This window comes from Rousettus aegyptiacus, unplaced genomic scaffold (genome assembly GCF_014176215.1).
Source record: "Rousettus aegyptiacus isolate mRouAeg1 unplaced genomic scaffold, mRouAeg1.p scaffold_m13_p_6, whole genome shotgun sequence".
NCBI classification, from domain to species: Eukaryota; Metazoa; Chordata; class Mammalia; order Chiroptera; family Pteropodidae; genus Rousettus; species Rousettus aegyptiacus.
This window is the reverse complement of record NW_023416309.1, coordinates 109,628,207-109,654,896: the sequence shown is the minus strand read 5'-3', so window position 1 is coordinate 109,654,896 and position 26,690 is coordinate 109,628,207. Positions and strand designations below refer to the sequence as shown.

The window sequence follows — 26,690 nt, the reverse complement described above, 5'->3', positions numbered from 1 at the left end:
CAGGTTGGGGAGGGAGGCGTGAAGCGTGTGGGAGCAGGACCGGGGTGGGGGGGGGCTGGTCCCACGTGCCATAAATCATGTGGTTGAGCTGCAGTATGGCGCCTACGCGGGGCACAGCGGTAACGGAGGTGCAGGCTTGGCTCGGTGGGCTCGTTAAAAGTCAGCCGTTGGCAGGCCATGCGAGCTGCCACGGGGAGCTGTCGAAGGTTAGATCAGGACTTAGGGGGAAGAGCTTCGGGAGGGAGCCTGAGCTAGTCACCTGAACTTGGAGGAGACAGAGCCAGCGATCGGCACGGGTGGGAGGAACAGGCAGAATGGGCGTGAGAAGGCCGCGTGCGGGCCGCGCTCCCTTTCTCCGGGCCGAACACGCCACATTCTCTGAGCTGCTCTTCGGAACTATTTCCCAGGGCCATCGTGTCTTCCACAGTGTCTCCTCCTCCGGTGTCTCCCTAGCTGTCCCCAGAGGTAGATGATTTCGTCGAGGGAAAATCATCCTCACGCCCCACACACTCATGCCCCCCGTGTGTCCCCAGGGCTGTGGCGGGAAGTGCACACACCCACCCGGAGACAGGCCAGCCCGGGCGGAGGGGGTCGGAACACCTGAGAACGTGTTCACGTCGCCGGAAGGGACTGCCGGCAGCTGACCCCTCTCGCTCTCTTCACACAGCCGTATCCAGCATGCTCCCAGGCCACGGCTCTGTGCTCCAGGCCTTGCTGGGGACCTTCTTCACCTGGGGGATGACGGCAGCTGGGGCGGCGCTCGTGTTCGTGTTCTCTAGTGGACAGGTGAGCTGCCTCGATTCTCTGCGCGCCGCACGGCCGGGCGGCAGACCCGTGAGTGCCGCCGGCCGCGCCCCCTGGTTGTGGGCGCCCTTGGTTCCCCGCCCTCCCGTTTTGCCCCCTTCTCCCCACCAGCCCTGGAGGGCAGGTGTCTACAGTTTCGGCATCACTTGCTTCTCTCCTGATCGGAGGCCGGTGATTGAGCCTCCATCAGCCCTCCGCCTGATTTCCATCTCCCACGTGGTCTCTTTGAGGCTGGTGCAGGTGATGCGCTTGACTGACGAATAGGGTTTGGGTGTGACTGCCCTGCCCCGTGGCCTGGAGTTAGCCGGGATGAGCAGAAAGACCTTGGGGGAAAGGAAGGGTATCCGTTCTCTCTCTTCTACCCCAAACCCAGGGCTCTGCATTCCCTCTCCCACCCCCCCCTTTGGGATGAATACACTCAGACCTGCCTCACCATGGGCCTACGGACCCCCACCCTAGCCCACCCTCCTTCCACCCACCTTTACTCATCCTTAGGCCTCCACCCACCTGCGCACCCCTGTGTCCCCCATAACCCCACATCCGTCCTGCCCCATACTCTACACCCCTCCTACATACTCTCATGCTCTCCCTCTCTCCCCCTCCCCCACATGCCACACGCCCCACCCCTCCCCTCCACAGCCTGCGCCCACCTCCCGTGCCTGAAATTCCTTTTTCCTCTTCAACCCTGGACTCCCCCTGTCCACAGTCCTAGAATGAGCCTCAGATAACTTGGCGAATGCAGCCTTAGAAGTCGTAGGAGTGGCAGGTAGGTGAGTAAGTGATTTAAGCTCTATTTAAACATGCTGTGAGGCGGCTCTGGAGACTGAAACACGTCTAGGAAGTTGGCAAGCCAGGCACCTGGTGTTAGAGACCAGTAGAACAGGTATTGATGTCAGCGATGATAAGATCTGGGACCTCCCCTGCTGCCGTCCCCTCCCCTCCTCAGTGGGAGGTTTGGAGCCTGTCAGACTTGGAACCTGAGGCACACAACCCCCAGTCCCAGGTTACTACTGTCCATCCACAGGCAGCGAAGACGTTTGGAACCCAGTCCCTGATTGAGAGGCCCCCAGGCTCCAGAGGACCGCACCGGTTTGCCTAGCCCTCCGCCCTGTTCACGCCAGCCACGCCAGGTTTCCCTGGGTCCTGCCCTCGTGTCCTTTGGGGACGGAGCAGGCCATGTTTTCACCTTTGCCAGTTTTTTTTTTTTGCGTTGAAAGGGAGAGATCTGAGTGGCGCTAGCTGGGGTCTAGCGGCCGCGCTGCTGCTGAGGTCTGAGTTAAGGGCCGCATTGTGGTGGGTAGAGTCTCATAGCCTCGTGTGGCCCTGGCCAGGCCTATAGAGCTCTTCAGAAGGGGGAGCCATCACAGAGGGGCCCCCTTTTACTCTGCGGCTGCAGAGCCCCTAATTTGGCTCGTGTTTGGGTAACCACCCAGGTCAGAAGAAGGAACTGCTGAGACCTTTTTCCATGTGGAGGCATATAGGGGTTCCCCGAGACGACCCACACGTTCGCCGATTCACTGGGAGGACCCACGGGGTTCAGCAGTGAAGAAGGCAGTGACGCTGTAATGTGTCTGCCCAGGGACGCCCGCTAGAGACTCAGCCCCCAGGTTTTCACTGGCTGCTGGCCACGTGGGCATGCTAGACGCCGCCGCTCCAGAAATCCCAGACTCCCCGAAGGGAAGCATAAATCGCCTGGTTTGAAAAACAGGCACAGCGACCCACCCTATCAGTTAGGAAGTGGAAGGAACAGTCCCAATGCCAAGTTCCCAGAAGCCAGCCTAGGCGCAGCCTGGAAAGCGGGGCCCCCTGAGGGGAGTGGGCTCGGGAGGGCTGTGTGAACTCTTTCTGCACAGGTGGGCGTGAGAAGTGAGGGGGCCCGGCATGGGGAGACCAAGGCCACCGTCGATCCGAGTCCAGTGGTGTGCTCTGTCCCCCCCCCGAGCAGACTTCAGTTTTCACTCGATGGAAACGGGGACTGCGGAGAGGGTCGGTCACCCCAGGGAGACGGAGGACACTCAGATGCTCTTCTGCTGCTACCAGTACGCATGCAGCCGCCCTCAAAAGGTGTTTTCCTGGTTAAAAAAGTCCCATTTTAATTGTAGGAAACTCGTAAAATATGGAAAAGCCCAAAGAAATAATTTTTAAAAACTTTCTAATCCCGCTTCTTAGAAAGGAAAAAAAAACACACACACATTTGTTCAAATTTGTTGCATTGTATTTGAGTTTGGATAAATGTGTACATAATAGGGATCGAATCGTTTGTAATGTTTTATTACCAACTTTTCTCACTTGATATCACAAGCATCCTCTTATTTCCCCAATTTTTTTTTTTTTTTTATTGCTTGGGTTGCTTAAATGGCTATGTAATACCCCGTTGTATGTACTGCAATTTATTCTTCCAGTCCCTAACTGCTAGGCCATTAGGTTACGCCCTTTTCCCTTGCTTTTAGAAATAATATTATGATGGACACAAATCTTGGAGCACACACCGATTTGTTTCTTGAAATACATGTCTGAAAAGGAAATAACGGGCTTATCGACCTTAAAAAAAAGTATAGTGTTTCTCCTTTGGAGGCCCACATGAATGCCAGTATGATGATTTCACCTGACTCCTTTATTACATCGTCTGGTTTGATTAAATTCGTTGGTTAGATTAACTTGGCTTTCTTCCTGGAGTGCTTAGAAAAGAATGTCGTTTGTATGGCTCCCTGGCGTCCAAACCTTCCATCCTCCCCAGAGCCATTCGGAGGGCAGAAGAGGCTGCCTGTGGCTGGCTGCAGAGGACGGAGCCGGTAGCCCTAGCTACCCACACCTCAGGGACCGGGAGAGCAGTCCCTCGGCCTGCCCGAGATGTGTTCCAACGGCTGCCGATTCTATCCCTAACTTAGGCCACTCCCTTAAAAACGAAACTTTTTACTGAAATAGGAGATGCATATAGAAAAATGCACATTTCGTGAATGTACTGCTTGATAAATTTTCACAAATGCCTGTGAAAACAGTGCCCAGATCCAGCACTAGAATGGTGCCAGCGCCCCCCGCCCCCAGCAGCCCTTCCAGGCCTCCGTCCAGTCACCACACACGGCCCCCACCTCCAGTCCAAGGGCAGTCCCTCCCCTGGTCTGCAGGGGCAGAGAGTCGCTTTCCCCGTCTTCATACGTTGTGTGGCCGGGGTAATCCTGTAGTATGCGTTCTTCTTTGTCTGGCCGATTTCACCCCGTGTGTTTTCATTTACTGAATGCCGCTGCCCGACCGTGAGCTCCATTCATACACGTGTGGTGTGTGTGTTCTCATGGCCATATGGCATTCCGTCGTGGGAACGTGTCCTGATCGATGTATCCATTCTGCCGTGCTTGGTTTTTGGCTCTCGCAAACAGTGCTGCCAAGAGCGTTTTTTGTGCTCGTGTTTTGCGAATTCAAGTATACATTTCTGTTAGGTGATCCCTCGGGAGCGGCGTTGCTGGGTCCCAGGGTATGTCTATGGTCACTTCCAGTGGACGCTGCCGTGAGTTTCCCAAAGCGGCTGTGCCAGTTTGCACCGCCACCGGCAGCGTGGGAGGGTTTGGGGTGGGCCGCGTGGTCCTCGCCCACACCCGTCAATGTCCATCTCTTAGGCCAGCCACTCACTAAAGGTTTCTAGTCATAACTCACAGGGAGAGTAACAGGCGACACATGGCCCGATGCAAGCCATGCATCCCACAGAAAGAAGACCGACTGGCTGTGGGATGGATGGAAGGTTTAAGACAAATTTTACCCCCCGGTGTTTGGTCCATGTTATAAAGGCTCAGATCCAGGCTTCCAGGCGGGTTTGAAGACGCCATCGTGGGCCAGTCTCTGTTCAGGTGGCTCTCCTAGGTGTTACGGTTTCCTGTCGTCCCATGAAACATCCCTCAGAATCTGAAACATCTTGTTTTCATTTTCAGAGGCGGATCTTAGATGGAAGTCTTGGCTTTGCTGCTGGGGTAAGTAGCATGTTCTAGGAGGAATGTAAATGGAGACATGTTTGTTCTGACATTTTCTGCCAAAGGCTATTCCCAGTCTCTCCCCATGAGACCAGGATGTGGCATTGGCATCACTGTGATCTCCAGGTGCTAATGGCTCCCTCTTATCACCTGCCCTGTTTATTTCCAGTGTACTGATGCTCTCGCGTCTCTTTAGACAGTGAAAGAGGCTTGTTGGGCGGCTGCCTGAGGACTTGCAAACTAAGATAACGTTTAGGAAAGGCCTAGCTCAGGGTTTTGTTGGCACAAAGTAAGCTTCTCTTTCTCTCCTCCTCTCCCCCGTTAGAAGACCTTTTCTTATAGACATTTTCAAACACGTAAAAAGGTGGAGAGAGTCCTACAATGCACACCACGTACCTGCCACTTTGGACATTTGGCTGATCTCTTTCCATCTTTCTTTCCCCAACCTTCTCGGGAGGTTGGAATAATTTTTAAGAGCGAATCCCGGACATCATGTAATTTCATCTGTAAATCCAACACACAGCTCTAACTGAATGGCTTGTGCTTTTAAGCGCGATCATCCCGGCATTTTTACACCTCCCTCAATAAACAATGATTCCTTACTCTAATCCAACACCCAGTCCGCATTCAAATTTTCTCCATCTTCTTTTCTCAGAAGGTATCTCATAAAACGGCTTCGTTAGATCCAAAACAAGATTTTCATACCGAATTTGTGTGTCGTATCTTTTAAGTCTATTTCATTCTTTAACAGTCCCATCCTCCCCCTCCCCATCCTCTTCCGCCACATGCCGGTGACTTGTTGGAGAAACTGGCTCCTTTGCCTGCAGAATTTCCCACCTTCTGAATTGGGCTGATGGCTTCCTTGTGCCATGTCACTTGGCGCTCAGTCCTCCGTATCTTCCGTAAGCTGGGCGACCCAGCCCGGGAGGCTTGGCTGAGTCAGATGTCGCAGCGGTACTGCGTATCCCAGTCAGGTCAGTCACAGCTAAAAGGCCCATCAGGCGTGGTCTTCCTTTTCGGAGGACCAGGATTTAGCCCCTTTCTCCTAGTTCCATAGTCCCGTGCTTTACAAACCCAGCCTGGGGCAGGGACGTCCCAGCGGTCCTCTCGTTCGGCAGCCGTCAGACTGGAGTCTGTACTTTCACGAGCACGGAGGGACGCGCCACGTGTCACGCCGGCGCGTGGATAGCGTTAACGAAATCGGTTTCCAGGTCCCCAGCTCTTGTTCCCAAAACCGCTCCGCCTGAGAACGAGCGGGTTCTCCTTTCCCGGCTGCCCCCTCCCACCTCAGAGAAGGAACAGACGTTCCTGCCTTATTTCCCTGTCTCTGGGTAGCACGTGCTCCGCGCATAGACGGAGGGACCCCCGGCATTTTGGCGCTGGTGTGGAGGAGAACGTGCTCACTGCTGGGCACAAATCCTTTAGTGGTTCAGATGCCGTCCTGCCCTTTGAATCAGCCTGGCAGCAGAGAGATCTTTTCGTTTTCCATGATGGCCCACTCTGGGATTTGGGGCCTGTAACTTGGAAAGAGTTCAAAGAACAAAATGACAGTATTATAACAAAATATCTGTTTATTTTTTTCCCTCTGTCTTATGTCTACAAAAAAGAAAAGAAATACTAGAAGTAAATTGATGCTTAACTATCTTTTTCTAGCAATGACGACTTAATATCTATCTACAGATATATAAAAGAATTGAAAAATCAGAAAAAAGCCTCATCCGTGAAAATATGCATTTCTGGAAATGTTTTACTTTTTAATGTTTAATAATTATAAAATTCTGGATTGTATTTTGTTGTCATGACTCTGTTCTCTACCACGAATAGCTGTAATAATAACTCGAGCCTGGAAATTGTTATTTAAGCAGTCAGCGCCCTAGGCTCAAATTAAATTCATAAGTTTTTAGGTACTTATATCGAAGAGAAGTATGATAAAGAAATCAATAATAGACTTTCTAGCTTCAAGTATGAGCTGCTCTAGGATAAATTCTGTGCAGAAATGGAATTGAAAGACAAGTCAGAGAAAAAGGAATGATAGAATTTTTTTTTTTTTTTTTGACTTTTGAAGAAGAGCTTGCCCGTGCGTTTTAGTGTGTGTACTATAGTGCGTGGAACGTAAGGGCACAGCTGACGTTATGTATATCTTTATGTGGTTAATGGTGGGAGTCAGTTCCCTATTCGGTTTAGGTACATGCATGTGAATGACCGACAAGACGGTTTTGTTTAAACATATCAATATCTGTATGCCAGAAATTACATCTTTCTCAGCTCCATAAACTTAGATGAAAGCATTTTAAATGTCAATTTCAAAACGAGTGATGGGGGGGGGCGGCTACCTGGTTTTTCAAAATCTTTCTAGAGGGTACACACACAGAGAGTTTCTGCGCCGGGCTGTCTTCACAACTCTGAGCAGGTGTTGGGTGTCTGGTTGCTCTTTTGGGCTGAAAACCACTGTAAAATTTCCATAGCAAAAGGCAGAAGAACAGAAGGAACCAAAGAAAAACAGTGGAATAGTTCAGGACACGTAAGGATGGATTTGGGACCATTGAAACCCGTGCATTTGAGGTGCGCTCTCCTCAGAAACATTGTCAGACCTGCGTACTGCGTTCACTTAACTATGAGGGGCTAGACTAGTTCTACTTCTGATTTTTAAAGTGGTTGGTAGAAAAAAAAAGAGAGATTCTGAAAGTTATTTGCGTGTATTCATCAGAAGATGAGTAATTCACTTTTCTAAAATTGACCTTGAAAATGAGCTAGTTGCATGAATGAACTCCTGGCGGGTCACCAGATACTTAGAGAAAAGAGAAAAGCATGATGTGGGACACAGCCGGGACTCAAACCCAGGAGATTTCAGTGGCTTTGGTGACGGGAAGCATTCTCATAAATGACTCTCCAAGCTCGGGAAGGGCAGTGGCGTCCAAGTGGCCTCGGCTGTAATAATTGCTTGTACTTATCAGGGAGTAATTTATATTTAACATAGACAACCTAAAAATATGTATATGTGTGTGTGTGTGTGTGTGTGTGTGTGTGTGTATAGAGAGGGAGAGAAAGACAACCTATTGGCTTGGATAGTGATTCCTAGTTGAAGGTGGTTTTGCCCACCCCCCCTCCCCCCGCCCCAGGGGACATTTGGCATGCTCGGTTGTCACAGCTGGTACCTAATGGGTAGAGGCTAGGGGTATTGCTAAACACCCCACAATGCACAGGACCCCTCCCCCCCGACCCCCTCACACCACAAAGCACCATCGAGCTCCAAGTGTCAGTGGTGCCAAGCTGAGAAATGCAAGTCTAGAGAATTCTGATGTGTCATCTTCTAGGCACAGAGTGGAATGTATAAAAATTCAGATGTTTTTAAAGATAAGAAAAAAAAAAAGGAAGTCCCCTAGCCTCTCCGCCTTGCTCCTGGGAGGTCGCCTGTTAGCTGTTGCCCCCGAGCCCGATCCTCGGAGAACGTGGACTCTGCACTTACACAGCGCCGGGACAGCCGAACGTGCCACAGTGTCTGTACCTGAAGGGTTCTGCTTCTGGAACCCAGCTCCCGGAGATACATGGCTCCGGCTTTGAGGAGGTACCTTGAAAAAAGGGAAGACTGGCCACTAGTCAGTGGACTGGGGTTCCGTGGCGCCTCGCCCAGATGTCACCCGTGTTTACGGTCAGTCGTGCTACACTTACGTACATGTCGTATGCACATCGCAACGCACGTCGAATATCCTGACAGTGGCACGTGTGTACAAGATATAATCGTGCATTGAAACAGTATTTCTTTCTGTACGATTCCTGGGGCAAGGCTCATGTGCATCTTAAACGTTCTTAGCAATATATTTTACAGTTCGTTTGTTTGTTTTTCTCATTAGCAGGGCCTTCGAAGTGTTAATCACATCTCCTTAGGTGACTCTTAAAATCCATTCGCCCGTTTGTCTCTTGACTCCTTAAATCACTCCTCAAGTCTCCTAATCGTTGTCTTTCTCTTCTAAGTCCCCACGTCTGGCCCTGGTTTCTGCCTGAGGCATGAACTTAATGGAGGGAAATGTTACCATTTGGGGGGGGAAAAAAAACAGGGATAGTCATTATTCCCTAATAGAGTCCTAGAGTTATATGACTCTAAAGCTGGAAGAGATGTGAGGTGGTTATGACAACTAATATTTATCGAGTCCTTCCTTACTACGTCCAGGGCAGTCTGCCCAGCACTCTGTGGTCATCTACTTTAATTTTCTTAACAGCTCTGCGAGGTGTGTACCAGGTACTGTTTACCCCCACTTTGCAGATGAGGAAACTGAGGCACTGCCCAGGATCACACTGTGAGCAGAGCCAGGACTGGAACCCCCAGTCTGATTGTAGAACACCCACTCTTAAACCACAGTGCCTTCTGGCTGAAGTCTGGTCCAGCCGCCTTTATTTACAGGCAGAAAACAAATCCAGAGAGAGTAAATGACTTACGTCGGATTGAAAACTGCCGGTTGGGGGCGGAGGGAGGACCAAACCGAAATGAGAAGTCGGGGACTGCCAGTGTTTAGCCGTGTGACCTCGGGCGAGCTCCTTAGTCTTCTTGGATCTGCGCATTTCCAGAGAGAGTTAGCATAGATCTTTTTGTCGTAAGGCAATTATGAAGTTAGTTTTTTGCTTCACCTGCTCACCCATATGATATATGCACGTAATCGACTATCTTTCCATCTGAGTGAGAAGCAGTCTTCGACCCCAAAGTAAATATTATATCCAGAGTCACCATCTTAATTTTCTTTGCTGTGGCTCTGATGTCTGTTTTTTGTGAGGCTCGAACTAATGAGGGATCTCTAAATCAACATACATTCTCTCAAGGAAGAAGCGTTTGTTTGTGCGACATAAATAAGACCACGAAGCCGCAGAAGAGAAACACAGCCTACCAATCAAGAAGCTCACTTCGAGGCATGAAAAGGCAATTTAATATCTATTATTTAATCCCAAGCTGGTTTCTTATGAAAGGCATGATTTTCTTAAGGAGATTTTGGCTGAGTCTGCTTTTGTGCAGCAAGTGGTGAATAATGTTTTCTCCAGCTAATGGGCTGGCAGTTGGAAGTTAGCAGTGCTGCTCGGTGATGGCCTCTGAGTCTGTAGGGAAGAGGGTGACCGGCTGTTCTCCATTTCCATGGAGAAATGGATGGGGAGAGTGGACCTAGTGGTAGCAGGAGGGACCCAGGGAGGAGAATTCGGCCAGATCAACTAGAGCGATGTATTCTGGATTAGACTGGGTCTTCAGAAAGCCTGGCGTTTACGGGGCTGGCCCTGGAGACCTTGACTGGGAAGTCATTACCTTTTCTTTTTCTTATTACCTGTGATGTGGGAAGCCCGAGACATCCTAATGGAGATTTGAAATGAGCTGGGCTGTAGCCAAGGGGCCACCAGACGATGTGTGCGTGAGGAGCGAGCTGACGTGCTCTGCGGAGGTCATCCGTGCCAGGACTCTCTTCTTTATGAGACTGAGAGACACGGAGGGCCCCGAGGTGACCGCCCGGCGATGCCGAGCGTCCCCCGGACCTGGAGCAGATCGTACCCGACATTGCTTCAACTGGACGAATCACGTTGGAAGGTCTGGGGGGCAGCCATCCAGCATAGAGCTTCTCTCTGAAATTTGCTTTTTTAAGAGTTGGGGGGCTGGGGAACCCCAGGGCCTCCTGGGTTCTCCTCTCTGCAGGCTTCTCATTCTGCATGGGGGTGTAAAGCCCAGGGAGGTGATGTTTCTCAGTTTGAGGGCTAGGGCTGTGCTTTAGATGGGCACTCCGTGAGGAAGTGGGGAGGCGACCCCGGGTTAGCTTGGAGGGACTTTGAGCTACCTGCCCCAGGGGTCTCCCCTGACAAGCTAAGTGTGGCGTGGTGTGTAAAGATGCGCTCCGGGATTCTTGGCACCGTCGTTACGGGTACCTGCCACTACCTGCCCCAGGGCTCTTCCCTGATGAGCTAAGTGTGGCATGGTGTGTAAAGATGCGCTCCAGGGTTCTTGGCACCGTCGTTACGGGTACCTGCCACTACCTGCCCCAGGGCTCTCCCCTGACGAGCTAAGTGTGGCGTGGTGTGTAAAGATGCGCTCCGGGGTTCTTGGCACCGTCGTTACAGGTACCTGCCACTTCTGCCTCCCTCCTTCACTTCCTGCATGTGATGCTTCAAGACACTGACCTTTAAACATTCATAATCGAGGGCTTGGGACCTCAAGGTTTGTATGACGAGGCATTTTATTTTCAAAGGTCTCAAATGGCCACTTTCCAATGGGAAAAACTGCCTCAGCTAAGACGAATGTTCCCAAACCTTGCCAGGCACGGGCAGAAGGCAGGGACACATCTCGGGGTGCAAACCCGACTCGCGGCCCGGCGCCCCTGGTACCCAGACAGTCGTGGTTCCTGTAAGCGCGGCAGCGACGTGGCGGCTCTGTCCCCTGGCCCTCCTCCCTGCATCCCGCGTGTCCCGCGCTGGCCCGATGAGCACCTTCCCTGCCCCCCACATCCTGAGCCCCGGTCCCACGCCGCGGGGACAGCGGTCTTGCTGCAGGAGGGCTGGCGAGTGAGAGGCGAAGAACGAAAGGAAAGAACGCCGCTTGGGAAGGAGACCGATTATGATCCTTTTGTTAGCGTATTTTTTTTCTTTTCAATTTCATGCTTCAGATTTTCAGTGTCATCGTAAACAGCGCGGAGCAGGTCATGATATATATATCACCTTCTCTCTGTGTCGAAGGGAAGTAACAGCTTTTGTCTCGGTGAAAGAGCCACGTCGCGTATTCTCTCTTACGCCGCTGAGCAGCCGGGGCAGTGTGGCCCAGAGCTCTGCCCGGAGCCCCCTGGACGGTCCCCTCCCTTCCCCATCGTCTCGCTCCCTCCCCGTGTGCATCTGCGGGCTGCCTCCACTCTCCCGGCCTCGAACCCCTGCCTCCCCTTCCTCCCCTCTGCCTGCCTTTCCTTCCAGGCCCAGGCCTGCCCCGTACCTCGGGCCGGGGCCTTCTCCTTGGGGATGTCTGTGCCTCTTTGTTCGGGGGCATCCTTCTCTGCTCCTATGAGGGAGAAGGTGACAGCGTACGTAAGTGACGCAGGTCCTCGAGATTCAGTTTCAGTAGTCAGATGCGCGCGCTCCAAAGTCACGATAACTTCTTTACGTCTCTCCGTAGGAGCTGGTACACCTTTAACAGATATTCTTTTAAGATGATTGGCACGTTTTTATTCATGCATTTGTTCGTGCGTTCCGCAGTTCACGAGAACCTGCTGTGTTCCGGGGCCTGTGCCAGGAGCTCAGGATTTCACAGAGTGCCGGGAGGTGGCCCCCGTCTTTAAGGAAATTATGATTTCATGGTGAGGTGGGCACAGTCCACCCTGAGTCCATCTCCGGCCCACCACCTGTTTTTGCAAATGCGGTTGTCCCGCTTTATTTGGGGTTTCCCTTTCCTTGGTCTGGCACACCGCAGCTGGAATATATTAAGTGGAAAATTCCAGAAGTAAACAATTCGTAAGTTTTAAATCGCGTGCCGTTCTGAGCAGCACGAGGAAATCTCGAGCTGTCCTGCTCCGTCCTGCCCAGGACATGAATCATCCCTTTGTCCGGCATCTGCACGCTGTAGGCGCCCCCTGCCCGTCCGTCCCTTGGCGGCCGTCTCCGTGACCAGCTCAGCCGACGCGGTACCGCGGTGCTTGTGTGCAAGTCACCCTCGTTTTCCTCAGTGATGGCCCCAAGGCGCAAGAGCGGGGACGCTGGCGATTCAGATCTGCCGAGGAGAAGCCGCAAAGTGCTTCCCTTCGGTGGAAAGGTCAAAGTTCTCCGCTTGAGGAAGGAAGAAAGGTCACGCGCCGAGGTTGCTAGGATCTGCCGCGAGAATGAATCTTCTCGGAACTGCAAAGAAATTAGCGCGGTTTTGGTGTCCCAGTTCAAACCGCGCAAGTCGTGGCCGCAGCGTGTGGTAAGTGCTTAGTTAAGATGGGAGAGGCGTTCGGTTCCCGGACGAGGCGCGGACAGAGAACGTTCTGGCTGACAGCAGCGTGTCGCACCAGAACGCGCTGGGCCCGTCGCGGGGAGTCCCTGAGCTAAGTGGTGGCGTCCGCACAACTTCTCTTACGGGACGTTGTCCCGATCGTCTCGTTTTATCATGGGTTATCGTCGTTACTCTCTCACTGTGCCTAACTTATACATCACGCTTTATTATAGGAGTGTGTGTGTGTGTGTAGGAAAGAATAGAATATATAGGGTTTGGTACTATCGGAGGTTTCAGGCATCCACTGGGGGTCTTGGGACGTATCGCCCACCAATAAGGGGGGGCTGCAGTCAAGATTTACTGGAACCCCGCCACGCACATCTGACTCCATGTTGCCTGTGGCTGCTTTTACTTTATGCCGGCAGAGGTGAGTAGCTGCGACAGGGTTATATTGCCTGCAAAGCCTAAAATAATTTCCATCCAGCCCTTTGCAGAAGTTCGCAAACCCCTAATGTAGGTTATGGCAGGGTTTTCTGGTGGCAGCGCCCACTGCCTGTGACCATCCAGATCACAGCTCTTTGCTGTGCAGGACCCAGACTGGAAGTTTCTGAATGTCTCCTGGAATATCCAGTTTTCCCAGCAGGCCGTTTCCTGGGGGCCTGGCTTGGTGGTGGGCCCTCCCAGAGGGGGCCCGGCCTTCGATGCTTACGAAATCGAAGTCGATGCTGCTTAGCTCCCCCTCTGCTGGGGCGGGCCTCTGAAGAATCGGCTGGGGACAGCTCTGCAGTGAGGCACGATGAATTGCGTGGACCCCTTTGCTCCATCCTCCTTGTTACATAAGGCATGCTGTGTTACGACAGATGGCCTAGGGCAAAGCATGCGATTTAGATTGCAAAATAAGATGGGGTTTCCCAGCGCAAACCAAACCCAGGGTTGCAGCTGCCTTTAGCCTCCCTGGTCTGGCAGAGTGAGCTCACTCGGCCTACCGTCCTTGGCAGTTGCGTTCCGGCGAGCTCTCTGGCTTTGGGGAAGCCCCCTTTCATTCCGATACAGTGGTTCGCCCCCCGGGCTGCCCCTGAGAATCATCCGGAGCGGTTTGAAAAGCCCAGTGTCCTGGACACACCCTGGACTACATCAGAATCTCCAGGGACGGGGCGAAGCTTCAGGCGTTTATAGAATTCGCGGGCAGTCGCAACGTGCAGCTCAAGCCGGGAACCCCTGTGCTAGTACAGACGGGAACTTAACGAAGGGTGAGCTCTGGTGTTGGAAAAAGCAGGCTCCGTGTAGCTCTGGGGCTAAGAATCCAGCCGAGTCCATAGGTAGGGTCAAGGTCATGGTCAGAGGAGGACTGAACGTGGAGGATGGGGCCTGGGGACCTGGACGGGGGTGTCCAGGCAGAGGCTGCTCGCCCTGGCCTCCGGCTGCAGCCCCGGCTGCTGCAGGCTCCCACGGCTGCCGCCACACGCTTCGCAGTCATTTTGGTCGCCAGGGCTGGTCGATTTTGATGGCCGCCTAGTGGGAGGGGGCAGCTCTACCGTCAGGTTCCTCTCCTGCTCGGCGGGTGACATTGGACAGCGCCAGCTGGGCGCTCGGGCTCTTCCCTTGGGCTCCCTGACTCCTGCTAAAGAAAAATGGGAGGCAGGATCTCTCCTGCTCGGAGAACGTGCGCTTGAACTTCAATTCGACTTGATCCACAGTCCTCAGTGGATCACATACCGCGTCTGAAAAATCTCAGGACGGGCAGCGCCTTCTGGGCGCCGGCTCACGTGTCCCTCCGCCGTCGGACAGGGTGACGTCTCATTGAGTCCGGGAAGATGGCGGGAGCGGAGCTTGTTCCCAAAGGTTTTGTGAAACAAGACTTTGCACTTTCTCTTTCTTTCTTTTTGGTAACCTAATTGAGTATTTAGCTAGTCGTTAGAAACTTATCTATAATCTATAATGCCTTCTGCTTCAATTTAAATAATACAGAGTAGCTGACACTATTTCTCATAGGCATCTTAGTACAAATCACATTTAAAAGCATTTATTGAGTGTCAGTTGTTTTGAAAGAGCAGGGGCTCAAAGTTAACATTGGTTAAGTTTTGTCCTTTAGCCTCCGCGTGATAAGACCAAATCCGTACACGTCATTAATGTAAGCGCTTTGTGGAAAGGCTGCCGTTATATGGCATGTTATTGCTTTTCAGAAGTGGCTGGCTCACAGGAAGGGACAAAAGCCAGTAATCAAAGTTTTGTCAAGGGCCCGTGCAATTTTAGAAACGGCCCAACACGTGGGCTCTGTTTGCAAGATAGCCAGTTGTTTTCTTCCTTGGGGGGCGCCTGTCCAGAATTGGGAGCAGAAAGAGAATAATCTTCAGGCCAAGCCGTCAATCTTCAGGCCAAGCCGTCAATCACCTGCTATGTGCAAAGCATCGTGGGGAGTATGCGGAGAGGCAAGGTAGAGTCTTCTCCTGCAAGGGCCTTATGGTGGGCAGGGAAGAGAACCCACATTCACCTGTACAGGTGAGACAGGTCAGCATGTGGTTGTAAGGTCATGGGTGAAAGACCACAGGATCCCAGACACTGGGAGGTTACTTCTAGTTGGGGATTTGGAGAGGATTTCTTCGTGGTTGAAGCTCAGGTTGGAAGGATGGGGAGGGAGCAGGGGAAGGAAATGAATTATGGGCAGAAGGAACGGCACATTGGACGCATAAGAGAGGGAAAAACGGGGCCGTTGAAGGCATGGCGATGGGTTCGGTTGGGGGGAGATGTGGACAGCCTGGGGTCCCCTGGAAGAGAATTTGTCCTTTGTTCTCTAAACTGGTGGGGCGACCCTGGAGGTTTTTGAGAGGGTGACATGATCAGAGCTGGACTTTCCGGAAGTGCATGTTGTGGGTAGCAGAGAGCGTGGCCATAGGGAGCGCGCAGGGGAGGCCGGCAGTGGACGGGCAGGCTGGAGGCTCTTGCATTACTTTAGGTGGCGCCGTGACTCATTAGAGACCTTGACTTTGGGCCGAGGTGGCGGAATTGGGAAGGGGGAGAGCAGGGGGCACTCCTGCTGGTGAACCGAGAGGACTTCACAGTCCTTTGATTGTGACAGCGGCCAAAGAGGTTTCGGCCTATCACAGGTGCTGTGTTCCTGGGGCTACTTCCCCTGGGATTGTTGGAGAATTTGTCCTCACCATCCTGGCTCATGGGGGGGACTCTGCCAGAAAGAGGGGGCGGGAAGGGGATGTCTGTTAGGTTTACATCAGGCCTTCCTCATTTGAGTGGGTTTATACTTTGGAATCTGAGGTGGTCTCCATGGCAACCAGACGCCTACAGCCAATTGTATTGATGGTGATGTTTCCTGCTGCTTTGCTTAGGATTAGGCTTGACCGTGAGTAACTGAGACCAGTGGCTTAAGCTGGAAAGGCTCCTCTTAGGCAGAAGAAATCCAGAGACCTGGCTGTGAAAGTAGATTCAGGGAGTCACCAGTGACCTAGACTCCTTTTTTTTTGGCTCTCTGCTTTGCCCCAAAGGAAAGACAAAGGAATCTTTGTCTTGCTGGCCCAAGACAGCTGCTAGAGCTCAGGTCATCACGTCTGCCTTCCAGGCAGAAAAATGGCAGAAGGGAGGGCGGTTTCCTGGGAGTCCTGCATGATAGCTCCACTTACATTTTTTTTTTTTTTGGCCAGAACTTTATTCATTTGACCTCATCAGGCTGCAAGGCAGGATAGGATGCGTGGTCTTTTAGCTGTGCTGTAACATGACCAGCTGAACACTGGGGTTCTGTTACCAGAGAGAGGAGAAGGAAACTGGAGTGGGCAACTAGTCGTCTCGGGCACGTGCCCCAGTGCAGAGAGTACTTTGGGCCCTCGTGCCGTTATTGGTTTACCTTCTCTGCGTACGTTTTGTAGATGCCGTTTTTGAAAATGAGTTCTGTTGTCTCTTTAGTCATTTTTCAAAACAGAGGCATAATACATGAAATTGGTGAGAAATTCAAGTAGTACGAGGGGTATACAATAAAAAAATAAGTTCCTCTGTCTCTTTGTGTTAGCCAGGGCTTTGGGGGTCATGAATGATGGAAAACTAACTCAATTTGGCATCAGGAAGAAAGAAAATGTATTGGTCCATGGAATTAAAATATCCAGGCATAGAACCGGCCTCAGATACTGCTACACTCTGGGGCCTGGATCTCTCCATCACCCGGCCCTGCTTTTTTCTCTGTGTGGCTTCACGTTCACATCCTCTCAGGGAGGCTCGAGTCCAGAGGAAGGAGAAGTCTTTCTTCCATGGCTCGGAACGTCTTGGCATTGAGTCGCGGGTGGGGAGTACTTGGCCTCGCTTGGATCTGCGCTCATCCATGCATGCTAAGCCTTGTTGCCACGGGGGTGTAGTGTGTGGAAGGGCCAGGCCTGGGCCACGTGCCCCGTCACCCCCGCCCCTAATTAGATAAAACGCGGACTAATAATGACTGACAAGGGTGGGGCGAGATGACTGTTCTGAAGCAAAATCGAGATTTTGTGACCAAAGTAGGCGTAGTAGATGTTCGGTGGCCAACATATAGCCAAAGTCCCCCACACTCTGTGTTTGTTAGAAACCACCCCAAATTCAGCGGCTTACGTCAGCAACGATCTATTAGTTCTGATGATTCCGGGTTGGCGGGGCTCAGCCGGGTGGCTCTTCTGGGCTCGCCTGGGGTCCCCCATGAAGCTGTGGGGCATCTGGCAGCTCTGTGAGGCCCAAGGGGTGTAGGAGGGTCTCAGTCACAGGTCTGGGGCCTTGGTGCTGCCTGCGTCTGGGCCTCTGTCCACACGGCGGCTCACAGGTCACTCATGGGTCGGGAGTGTAGCTCAGCCTTCCTTACGCGTCTGTGGGGACTTCCTAGGAGGTGCAGGTGGAAACTGCAAGGTCTCAGAGGCCTGGACTCTGGAGCTCTCACAGTATCACTTCCGTCGCATTTCACTGGCTGACGCGAGTCACCAGGCACAACCAGAGTCAGTGGGCGGGGAGACTCCGCCCAGTCATCGGCAGGTGGAGCCTGCGAAATATGCGAAATATGAAATATGCGTGGCTCTGACCTGCCACCTGCCACCTCCCTTGCTGAGATGATGCCCCTTGACGGTCTAGCCTTCCAGAATTCACACTCCTTTGTCGTGGCCCAGCGCCTTCATTGTCACCATCGCCAGCAGTCACCAGGCCCCTACACTGGGGTCTCCCTTTGTCCTGTTTTGTCCATCCTGCCTCTCGGCCTCCCTCTGGGTCCCAACTCCCCCTCCCTCTCCCCGCAAGGAGAGGAAGTGCTGGCTTTCTAAGTTTCCATTCCGTTCGCTAACTTCAGCACCCAAGGAAGAGATTCGAAGGCCCAGCGAAGTTTAATTAGTTCTCTGTTAGCAGCAGAGAAGCAAAACCTCTGTGGGTCTGGATTAATCACAGGTGTTTGGTCCCTGTGAGGAAAGGGTCCGGGCTAAATTCTTCTCAATACAAGGGCTGTGTTGTTCTGGGAGCAAGGATTAGCGTTTAGGTGAGGTGGCGTTCTGTGGCTAACAGCAGTGTGACCTCCGTGGAATCTTTCTGTCACACTTCCTCTTGGAGCGAGTGTGTCCGGGCTGTGGCATTGGAGGAGGCCGGGGAGAAATGCCCCTTCTTACACTCCGTGCGTCAGCCTGGCTTGGTTAAGCTTGGTTTTGTTAACCGGTGCCTGTATTTGATTTTTTTATTTTTATCTTTTTAAGGATAACCCATTCTCTTTCAAATTCAGTCTTCTTCCCTCTTCGCAGAGGAGTCTGTCTCCTTTTATGAACCGCACGTATGGGTATAAAGAGCATTTTGCCGAAGGCAGAGCGATGCAGAGAAAGCCCATTCTGCGGAGGTGGGCGGGGCGGGGGAGTGGTGGGCAGAGCAGAGGGACAGTGCCACACTGTCCTTTCTGTTTGTTTTATTGTTCCCATGAGCGTGGTGAGGACCGCGGAGGCCAAGAAGCCTGGCTGGCCGCCTTTCTCAGGGCTGAGTCCAGGATGACAGCAGGAGTTTCGCTTGGCCTCACTTAGCTCCCTTCCCCTGTGCGTCCCACCCCAAGGAGTCTGCCTTGGCGACATTGCCGCTTTCTCCACGGGGAGGATGCGGGGGGCTGAGCCCCTCTCCTGAGCATCCCCACCAGTGGGCAGAGCTCCAGTCCTACAGGAATAAAGGGAGTGTTTGGGCTCAGACAGGGAGTCAGAGCCCTGGCTTGTGTTTCTGGCTGAGCCGCTTTTAATCCCTGTGATTAGCCGGCAAGCCTCCTAGCCTCCGGGCATCTCACGGCTCCACCGAGACTGCAATGCTTCCCCCTTCTACCTTGTGCAGATAGTGAGAGGGGAAAAAAAATCCAGTCCTGATTGTTTAATGCTTCTGTGCCCTCCGGAGCACAGAAACAAATAACGGAGGCCGATGAGTTCATGGCTTGCTAGTGGATGCTTCTGATCTTTGCTGTCAGGGAACCCTGACTTTTAATTCCACATCTGACTTTGGCTGGGGGAGAGCCCTGTTTCCACAGAGCGGCCCAGTAGCAAAGAGAATCGAACCTTCAGGCCTGATGGAGACTCAGCTCCACCGGATTGGTGTGTTTGACAGGGAAGGGGAGGGGAGGACAGGGGAGGACAGGGGAGGGGAGGGGAGACTGTGCACTCACCTGTGCATAGATTTTTTCCCCCTCTTTTTCTGTATTATTTCTTCGGAAACCTCTCAGTTTCTGAAGCGCTGGTCTTCTCATGAAGAAATCAAGCACCACAGCCCTGGGGCTGAGTGAGTTCTCCAGGAGTGTGGAAAAAAATTATATTTGTTAAATGCATAAACAGAGAAAGGAGAAAACAGAGTAGTATCGTATTTGAGGCAGGAGGAAGGGGCACAGAGTCATTGCCTGTGCGCACGTTTTAAATAGATTACGGACCTGAATTTTCGGAACACTTTGTAATCGTGCATAAAGAGACCTGTGGGGCGGGGGGGTGTCCGTGAGCCGACTGCAGGGAACACTTGCATCTTTTGGGCTCTTGAGCCCCAAATGTTATTGCATGACATCCGTTTATCGCTTTATATTTTTCAAAGCACTCTCCCGTCCATTACCTCCTCTGACCCTCATAATAATCCCATAGCTGTAGGTTTTATTATTTGCATATAATAAATGACAGTGGCGTCCCATCCCCTGTTGGACTCCTTTGTCTGACCTGACCGTGGGGAAAAGGGAGCCCCCTCCCCACCCCCAGTGGTCCTCCTGGACCCCGCCCTCGCCCCAGTGTGCCAGGCACTGTTTTACTTGCTGGGGATAAAACAGAACACAACAAACAAAAATTACCGCCCCTGTGGGATTGTCATTTTAGCAGAGAGTCACATGCTAAGCAAATTCCACAATAAAACATATAGCACATCAGAGGTAAGCGTGAAGTGTGAGCCGTAAAGGAAAGAGGATAGAGAGTGACCTGGCGGAGGTGGGAGTCAGGAGTAATCTTAAAGAGTAAACTAGTAAAGATGCTAAGGAGGCGTCCCTGATGTGTGGGAAGCTCATGATAACTTCTTCTGATGTAGTGAACAAATAAACATGCTGAAATGGGTAGATGGATGAATGGATAAATTGCTATGGATGGATGGATATGGACAGATATGGATGGATGGATGGATGGATGGATGGATGAGTAGATGTGGTTGGGTGGATGGATATGGATGGATATAGATGGATGGACAGATGGATGGATGGATGGATGGAATGATAGACAGATGGGTGGGTTGGTAGATACAGATGGATGTAGATGGATGGATGGATGGGTGGGTGGGTGGATGGATGGATGGATGGAATGATAGACGGATGGGCGGGTTGGTAGATACAGATGGATGTAGATGGATGGATAGACGGATGGAAGAGGAGAGCTGGGTCCTACCGCTGTGTAGATCTGTGCTTCTTTGGAGAGCCTTAGGGTGCCTAAATATTTTCATACTCCCCTTGCCCCATTTCACAAATCAACGTGGAGCATCCTAAGTGGGACCTTATCTCGTGCGGCTCCGGGAGAGGGGAGCCCCTCCCTGCTGGAGGGAGCCAGCATCCAGCTGGCTTGGAATAGGAATGCCCCTGGTGCTGTGTAGATTGAGTTGGGAAGTAAATAGTTGCCAAATGGTCAGGGGCCAGCGTGTCTCATCTTATTCCATCTTGGCCTTCTGGTCATGGACCTAGTTCCCAAAGCCCTGGGGGTTTGCCTGCTCCATCCCCTTGGGAACCTGGTTCCTTCCAGATCCTTGCCGTCAGCAGTTTTCTCCTTAAGGAAATCAGTCATCTCGTTTTCCCCATCATAATCCACCTTGACAAGCATCTGTAGACCTCTGCTTATTCTATACAGCGCCCATTTGTAGAGTCTAATTGGTTGTTCACTTCTGCCTTCCCAAAGTAGAAGGCGGGGGCTGTCTTGTTTACTGTTGAGCATTGGTCCCTAGTACAGGGACTAGAAACACAATCAGCATTCAAAAGTATATTTAAAATAAGTGACAGAGGACCGTGGTGTGTGCATTAAAGGCTTTGGTTGGGGTTGGCTGCCTTTAGGCCCACCCAGTTTCTCCGCATCTTTGGCGTGTGCTGATTTGTATCCCTGGAACCTCAGAAGGAAATCTCAAGAAACAGGCAGCAAGAAACCCTGCCCTCCGAGTCCATAAGGAAATCGGTCTTTCTCCTTCTCCCAGCGAAGGAAGAAACTAATTGGATGTAAACTCATTACGTATCTGAAGCACTTTGAAAATTTCTCTCCCGATTTAATTATGGTGAACGTCTCAGGACGGAGTCAGGCCAGGAAATGTCTCAAACTGTAGGCTGCACGGGGTAAACTAAGGAGGGGGGACCCCCTTGAGCCCCACGGGGATGTGCGCCACTGTCAGGATAAGCCCTGGGGTCACCTGGCTTAGGTTTGAGCCTGGTCTGTCAGCTAACCAGCTGTGCGAGCTCAGGCTCGTGACTTCCACGGGGTAAGCCTCGGTTTCCTCATCTGCGAAGTGGAGATGGTGGTATCGCCTCCCTTCCAGAGTTGTTGTGGGGATGCAATGAACACACGTATTTGAAACACTTAGCACGGAGACGGCCTGCTGTAAACACCCAGGGCATCTGGACGATGATCGTCTCGCGTCAAGGGAAGCAGGCGGAAGACACAGGAGGAGTTTGGGATGGATTCAAGGCAGCGCACTTGGGTACTATGGCTTGAGATCAGTCTTCTTCCAGGATGTGGCCCTCCTGTTGCTAAGCTCGCCTCATATTCATCCCCAGTCGATTATCTTTCCCACACAGACTCCTCCAAACCTTTCTTGCCGGCAGCACGACCCACTATACTTTATTGATATGTAATTTTAAAAAAATGGGATCGTACCATACATGATGTTTCAAAATACGTGTTTTCACTTAATATATCCTGATCTTTGCTTTTGTTATTTTGGTGGATGCGTGACACTCCAGCACACAAGTTGTCCATAAACGCTTGTTTTCACCTTTATTGAAACCGAAGTACATTATTAAACTGCACCCGTGAGTGGGAGATATTTTTACTAATGACTTGTCGGACACTTGAGTTGGGCTCGATGTTTTGGAATCCTCGTTTATGTTTATCAGGGCGATAGGTGCACACATCTAGAAAGAGCAGATGTTAATAAACAGCTTATAAAAAAAAAAAAAAACCATCAGTCCTTCCCCCATCTCCCATGGCTCTGCCCTCTTTTCTAGAAGAAACCACTTTCTCTGCTCCTTGAGACATTTCCCCCCGCATTTCTAAACACATTTATTTTGCAGCTTCTCGACCCGGAGACCGGCGTCCTTCGGTCCTGGTCAACGTCGTCTCGTGTCCCTCTGATAGTTTTCCCCGCTGGTGCCCTGTTCTCTCTCTGTGAGTCACGTCGTGGGCTTCCGGGACCGAGCCTAGCATTTTCCTCATTTTTCTCTTGTCATTTTATAATCTTGCTATTTCGTTCTGCATGGTGGGAAATTCCACAGACTCCAAAATGCCATGAAAAGAGCAAATGTTTCTAGTTGTTTTCATGGTTTCCTTTTCTGGAAATTCTTTCTTCTTCTCCCTGTTTTATTTATTTATTGTTCCCCCTTGAGCATCTTGTCCTTTTTCATGGGTTGATTCCATGCGGTCATGTCTTTCTGATATTAATGACAGTTTTTTTTTTTTTCCTCTTTACAAATGTCCCCTCCCTGAATTCCCTGTGAGTTTCTTCATTTTTCCTGTTCGGTTACTTTCTCACGTGTCATTTGCTCTAACGAAATAGTGACAACGGAGAGAGACCTGTCGTGTGCATAGGTAGCAGCTCGCGTTTGTAGACTTCCGGCCGGTTTACTTCACAGAACGACTCAAGGAGATAAGCACCACCCTGGGGACATCATGAGGATAAGCGCAGGGACTCGGGAGCCACACGGGCTGGCCTCGAGTCTTGGCTCTGCCATTCATTAACTGCGTGACTTGGTTAACGACTGAGCCGCTCTGTGCCTCAGTTTCCCCACACGCGAAGCGGGGATAACAGCAGCACCTGACCCTTACTGTTGGCAGGATTGAGAAAGTTCCTGGCACAGGGTCGGCCTTCGTGTGAATGTTGTCGTTGCTGTTCATTCCGTTGAGCGTAGGAGTGGCACTGTTATTTCCGTTGTGGTTTCTACCTTCTGTAGGAAGAAGTGGTCACCCCGGAGAGATGATGCTCTTGCCCAGGGTCTCCCGGCTGGGAGCTTAGATCCGAATCGGGTAGTCTGTAGAGCCGTGCCTCCCGCACCCTGTGCCGTATTTATTGCCTTTTATGCAGAGGGAGGGAGAGGAAGAAGATGGCAGATCGGCCCCCAAATTGCTGGCGGATTTAGCCAGGGAGCCAGATACAGTACAGAATGGTCAGTTAAATTTGAATTTCAGATAAAAAACTTTTTTTTTTTTTTTTTTTTTAGTATAAGCTTATCTCAAATAAAAATAATTACTAATCCTTTGTCTGAAATTCAGTTTACCTGGGCATCCTGTATTTTTAATTTGCTAAATCAAGCAAACCTGGGAGGGGGAACTTTTTTGTACCGTATCCAAGTCCCTTCGTACGATTCTGTCCCGTCGCTCCTGACCCCTTGCCCTCTGCCCCCCAAGGACCCCGCCAGCATCCCGACGGCGGCCTCTCGCGTCCCTCAGGCGAGTTAGCACAGAAGGCACTTGGACACCCCGTGTTTTCCCGAGTGGTGAGAGTGAAACGCGGTTTTGTTTGGAACGTGGGGTGGGGTGTTCCTTCTCCTCGATCGTGAAGCTCCTGCCCCCCCAAGCCTCACCGGTCATTTCCTTTGAGCAGGGAGAGGCACAAAGCCCGCGGTTTGGCGGCAGTTGTTGGTTTATCACCTCTGGGGAAGGGGGGGATCGTCAAAGTGGGGAGCAGCGTGTCCTGCCTACGCGTGTGAGTTTTTCCTCCGTGGAGCTGGACGGCTCTCTCTTCTCCCCTCCTGGGCTGCCTCCTTAGCAGCCAGACCCGGGACAGATTGGATCAGTGTGAGTGAGCGGTGGTGTTGGGGTGGGGGGGCTTGACCAGCTGGTACAGTTGTCTGGTGACAGGCCGAATTTGAGAGGGCGCTGATGGGTTGGTGGCTGGGGGCCATAGACAAGTCGCTTTGGGCCGTATCATGTTCTCACTCTCCTGGTGACCAGCTGGTAAGAAAGTTCAGTAAGGATGCCTTCCCCTGCCCCCTCCCCCTGTCCCCGATCCCTCTTTAAGCCCACACGGAGTTAATGATTTTGGCGGGCTGAAGGATTCTGGGAGTCCTCCCTCTTCTAGCTAGGCTGAACCTGAAAGAATTATTATACTTGCACCTCTTCATTAATCAAAATAATGGGTCTTTGGAAGAGGAATGGCAGACTCCAGAAAAAGTCGAGATGGTACTGACTTTGGAGCGCTGCGGTCTTATTTTGGGTGTGGCTAACGTCATCGCCGATGGGCGCTGCAGTCCAGGTGGGCCCCTCACACGCAGTAGTTGCGTAGTAAATGTTTGTTGAGCTCAGTCGCGCTTTGACTTGAGAACCTGGATTTGGAGCAGGACGGGGCTTGGTGTCTAACTCGTTTTTAGCTCTTTCTCTCCGTTTTGCAGAGGAAGTACTAATGCAGTTGTTGGTTAACATATTGAAAGCCTAGATGTGTCTTGGTGATGGTCCTTTCTTAAGGAACTTGGTAAAGGCTACGGCCTCGCCAGCCAGGACCTGTGGTCACTGAGGATGGGTGCCGAGAGGCCGTTTGGGTATGATTTCTGTGCTTGTCTGTTCTTGCTGGCATTAAGTGTTTAAGGATGGTCCGACTCTTAGTTCTGGGCTGGACAACCTAAACCTTTTCCCAGAGGGACCACTTTAGGGTGGATCCTAGAACCTGGATTCCTGACACACTCAATGTCCGTGGCACAAACGTGGCTCATCAGAAACTAGGGCCGCCTTCCTAAGGCCTTAAAAAAAAAATGTAATTTACACACGTGCCTGGAGCTTATTAAAGTGTCATCCCAATGAGTTCTGACACTCGTATACACCTGTACAACCACCGTCCAAAATGAGATAGAGAACATTTCTGTCGCCCCGGAAAGACCTTCCATTAGAACTAAGTCAGTTCTGCCCCTCCTCCCAGACAGCCACTGCATGACTTCTGCCGCCATAGATTAGCTTTGCATATTCTCGTGCTTACGTGGAATGGCGTGGGGTGCCTTCTTTCCCCCACCGATTGCGAGAGTCATCTCCGTGGTCGTGAATCAGTAGTTTCTCCTCACTGCTCAAGAGTGTTTCATTTTGTGAATATGCTGCATTGTGTTTTATCCATTCTGCTGTTGACGGATGTGTGAGTTTTTTTTCCAGATGCAGGCTATGAATAGAGCAACCGAATATTTTTGCGTAAGTCTCATGTGGACGTATGTTTTCATTTCTCTGGGGGCAGCCGTCTGCGAGAGAAATTACTGGGCCAGAAGGTCGATTTTTTTTTTTTTTTTTTAACGCGCAAGCGCTCTTTCCTAGTTCGGAAAATGCGCACCCGCCCGCAGGCACACCCTCGCCCGTTTTCGGTGGGTCGGCGTAGCTAACGAGAGTCGGGTCGTTCAGGCAGGTCTGTATCCGTTACTATCCGTAATCGAAGCTGAACGTATGTGATTATAAGTTGGAGCTGTTAAGTGTAATTCTGTAAAATCACATGAAGCTGGTATTGTGAGGACTGTCCGATAAAAGGAAATGAGGTACAGGTGTACGTCCCCACGTGCGTGTGATCCGCGCTTGAGTCGCGACTAACAGCCGCCACTCCAGATTGGAAGGCCGGCTCAGGGCGCAGTTCCTGTGGCCGCCATCGCGGGGTTTCTGGTGGGCGACTCAGTACAGAACAGACGTGGCGACCTCATCCCGGAGGGCCGTACGTGGCCTTCTTCCTTCCGCCCCGGCCCTCGGCCTCCGTCCTGGTCCGGCCCTCCCCGCCTCCCATCTGGATCACCCAGCAGCCCGGCAGCCAGTCCGTCGGTTTCCCCGCTGGGAGAACCTGTTTGGGAGGTTGTGGAGGGACCCCGAAAGCTCCAGGCCACTCCGGGGCGACCGGAGTTAGAAACGACCCACTCACTGTCGTAAGCCCAAGCCATTCTGCCAGCCTCCTTCGTCATCCCCAGAGTCCTCGCGGCACCCCGCACGCACCCCCTGTCCCAGCCAGGATGGCCACCCCGCTGCGGTCCCCACGTCATCGGCTGCGGCGTGCTCGCCCCCCGGACCGCGCACACAGCCTCTCCCGGCTCGACGGCCCCGGCCTCGTGTCCCGTCCCACGCCGTCCGGCGTTCAGGAGCGCTTCGCCGCGCGCTCTTCCATGTCCTACTCCTCGCGACGTTGCCGCCTCCTTACCCTGAAGCGACCGCGGGCTTCCTTCCCGTGTCGTTTCGGATATCACCGACGATGTCTCCCGCGGTCCCTCTCGTCCTGGTCCGCGGCCAGCTCTGCAAAGGCGGGACTCAGGCCGGCCTCTCCGTCTGCCTCCCTTGCAGCCCCCGAGGATCTAGCATAATGTTGGCTCATGGAATTAGTCACTAATT

At 52.0% G+C, this 26,690-nt stretch overlaps 1 protein-coding gene across 10 annotated transcripts in view; it reads left to right on the top strand.

Annotated features, from left to right (window-relative positions):
• The window catches only part of SLC39A11 (solute carrier family 39 member 11), a 299,781-nt gene that overhangs the window by 65,451 nt on the left and 207,640 nt on the right, over nt 1-26,690 (top strand). For 7 of the 10 annotated variants that reach the window (XM_016143613.2, XM_036223070.1, XM_016143617.2 and 4 more), the window contains 2 exons: nt 668-786; nt 4,725-4,763. In XM_016143613.2, the coding sequence (XP_015999099.1) occupies nt 668-786; nt 4,725-4,763 (158 nt within the window). Of the gene's footprint in view, nt 1-50; nt 466-667; nt 787-4,724; nt 4,764-26,690 lie in introns of those variants that run through there. The other 3 variants (XM_036223073.1, XM_036223072.1, XM_036223068.1) reach the window with 3 other exon arrangements.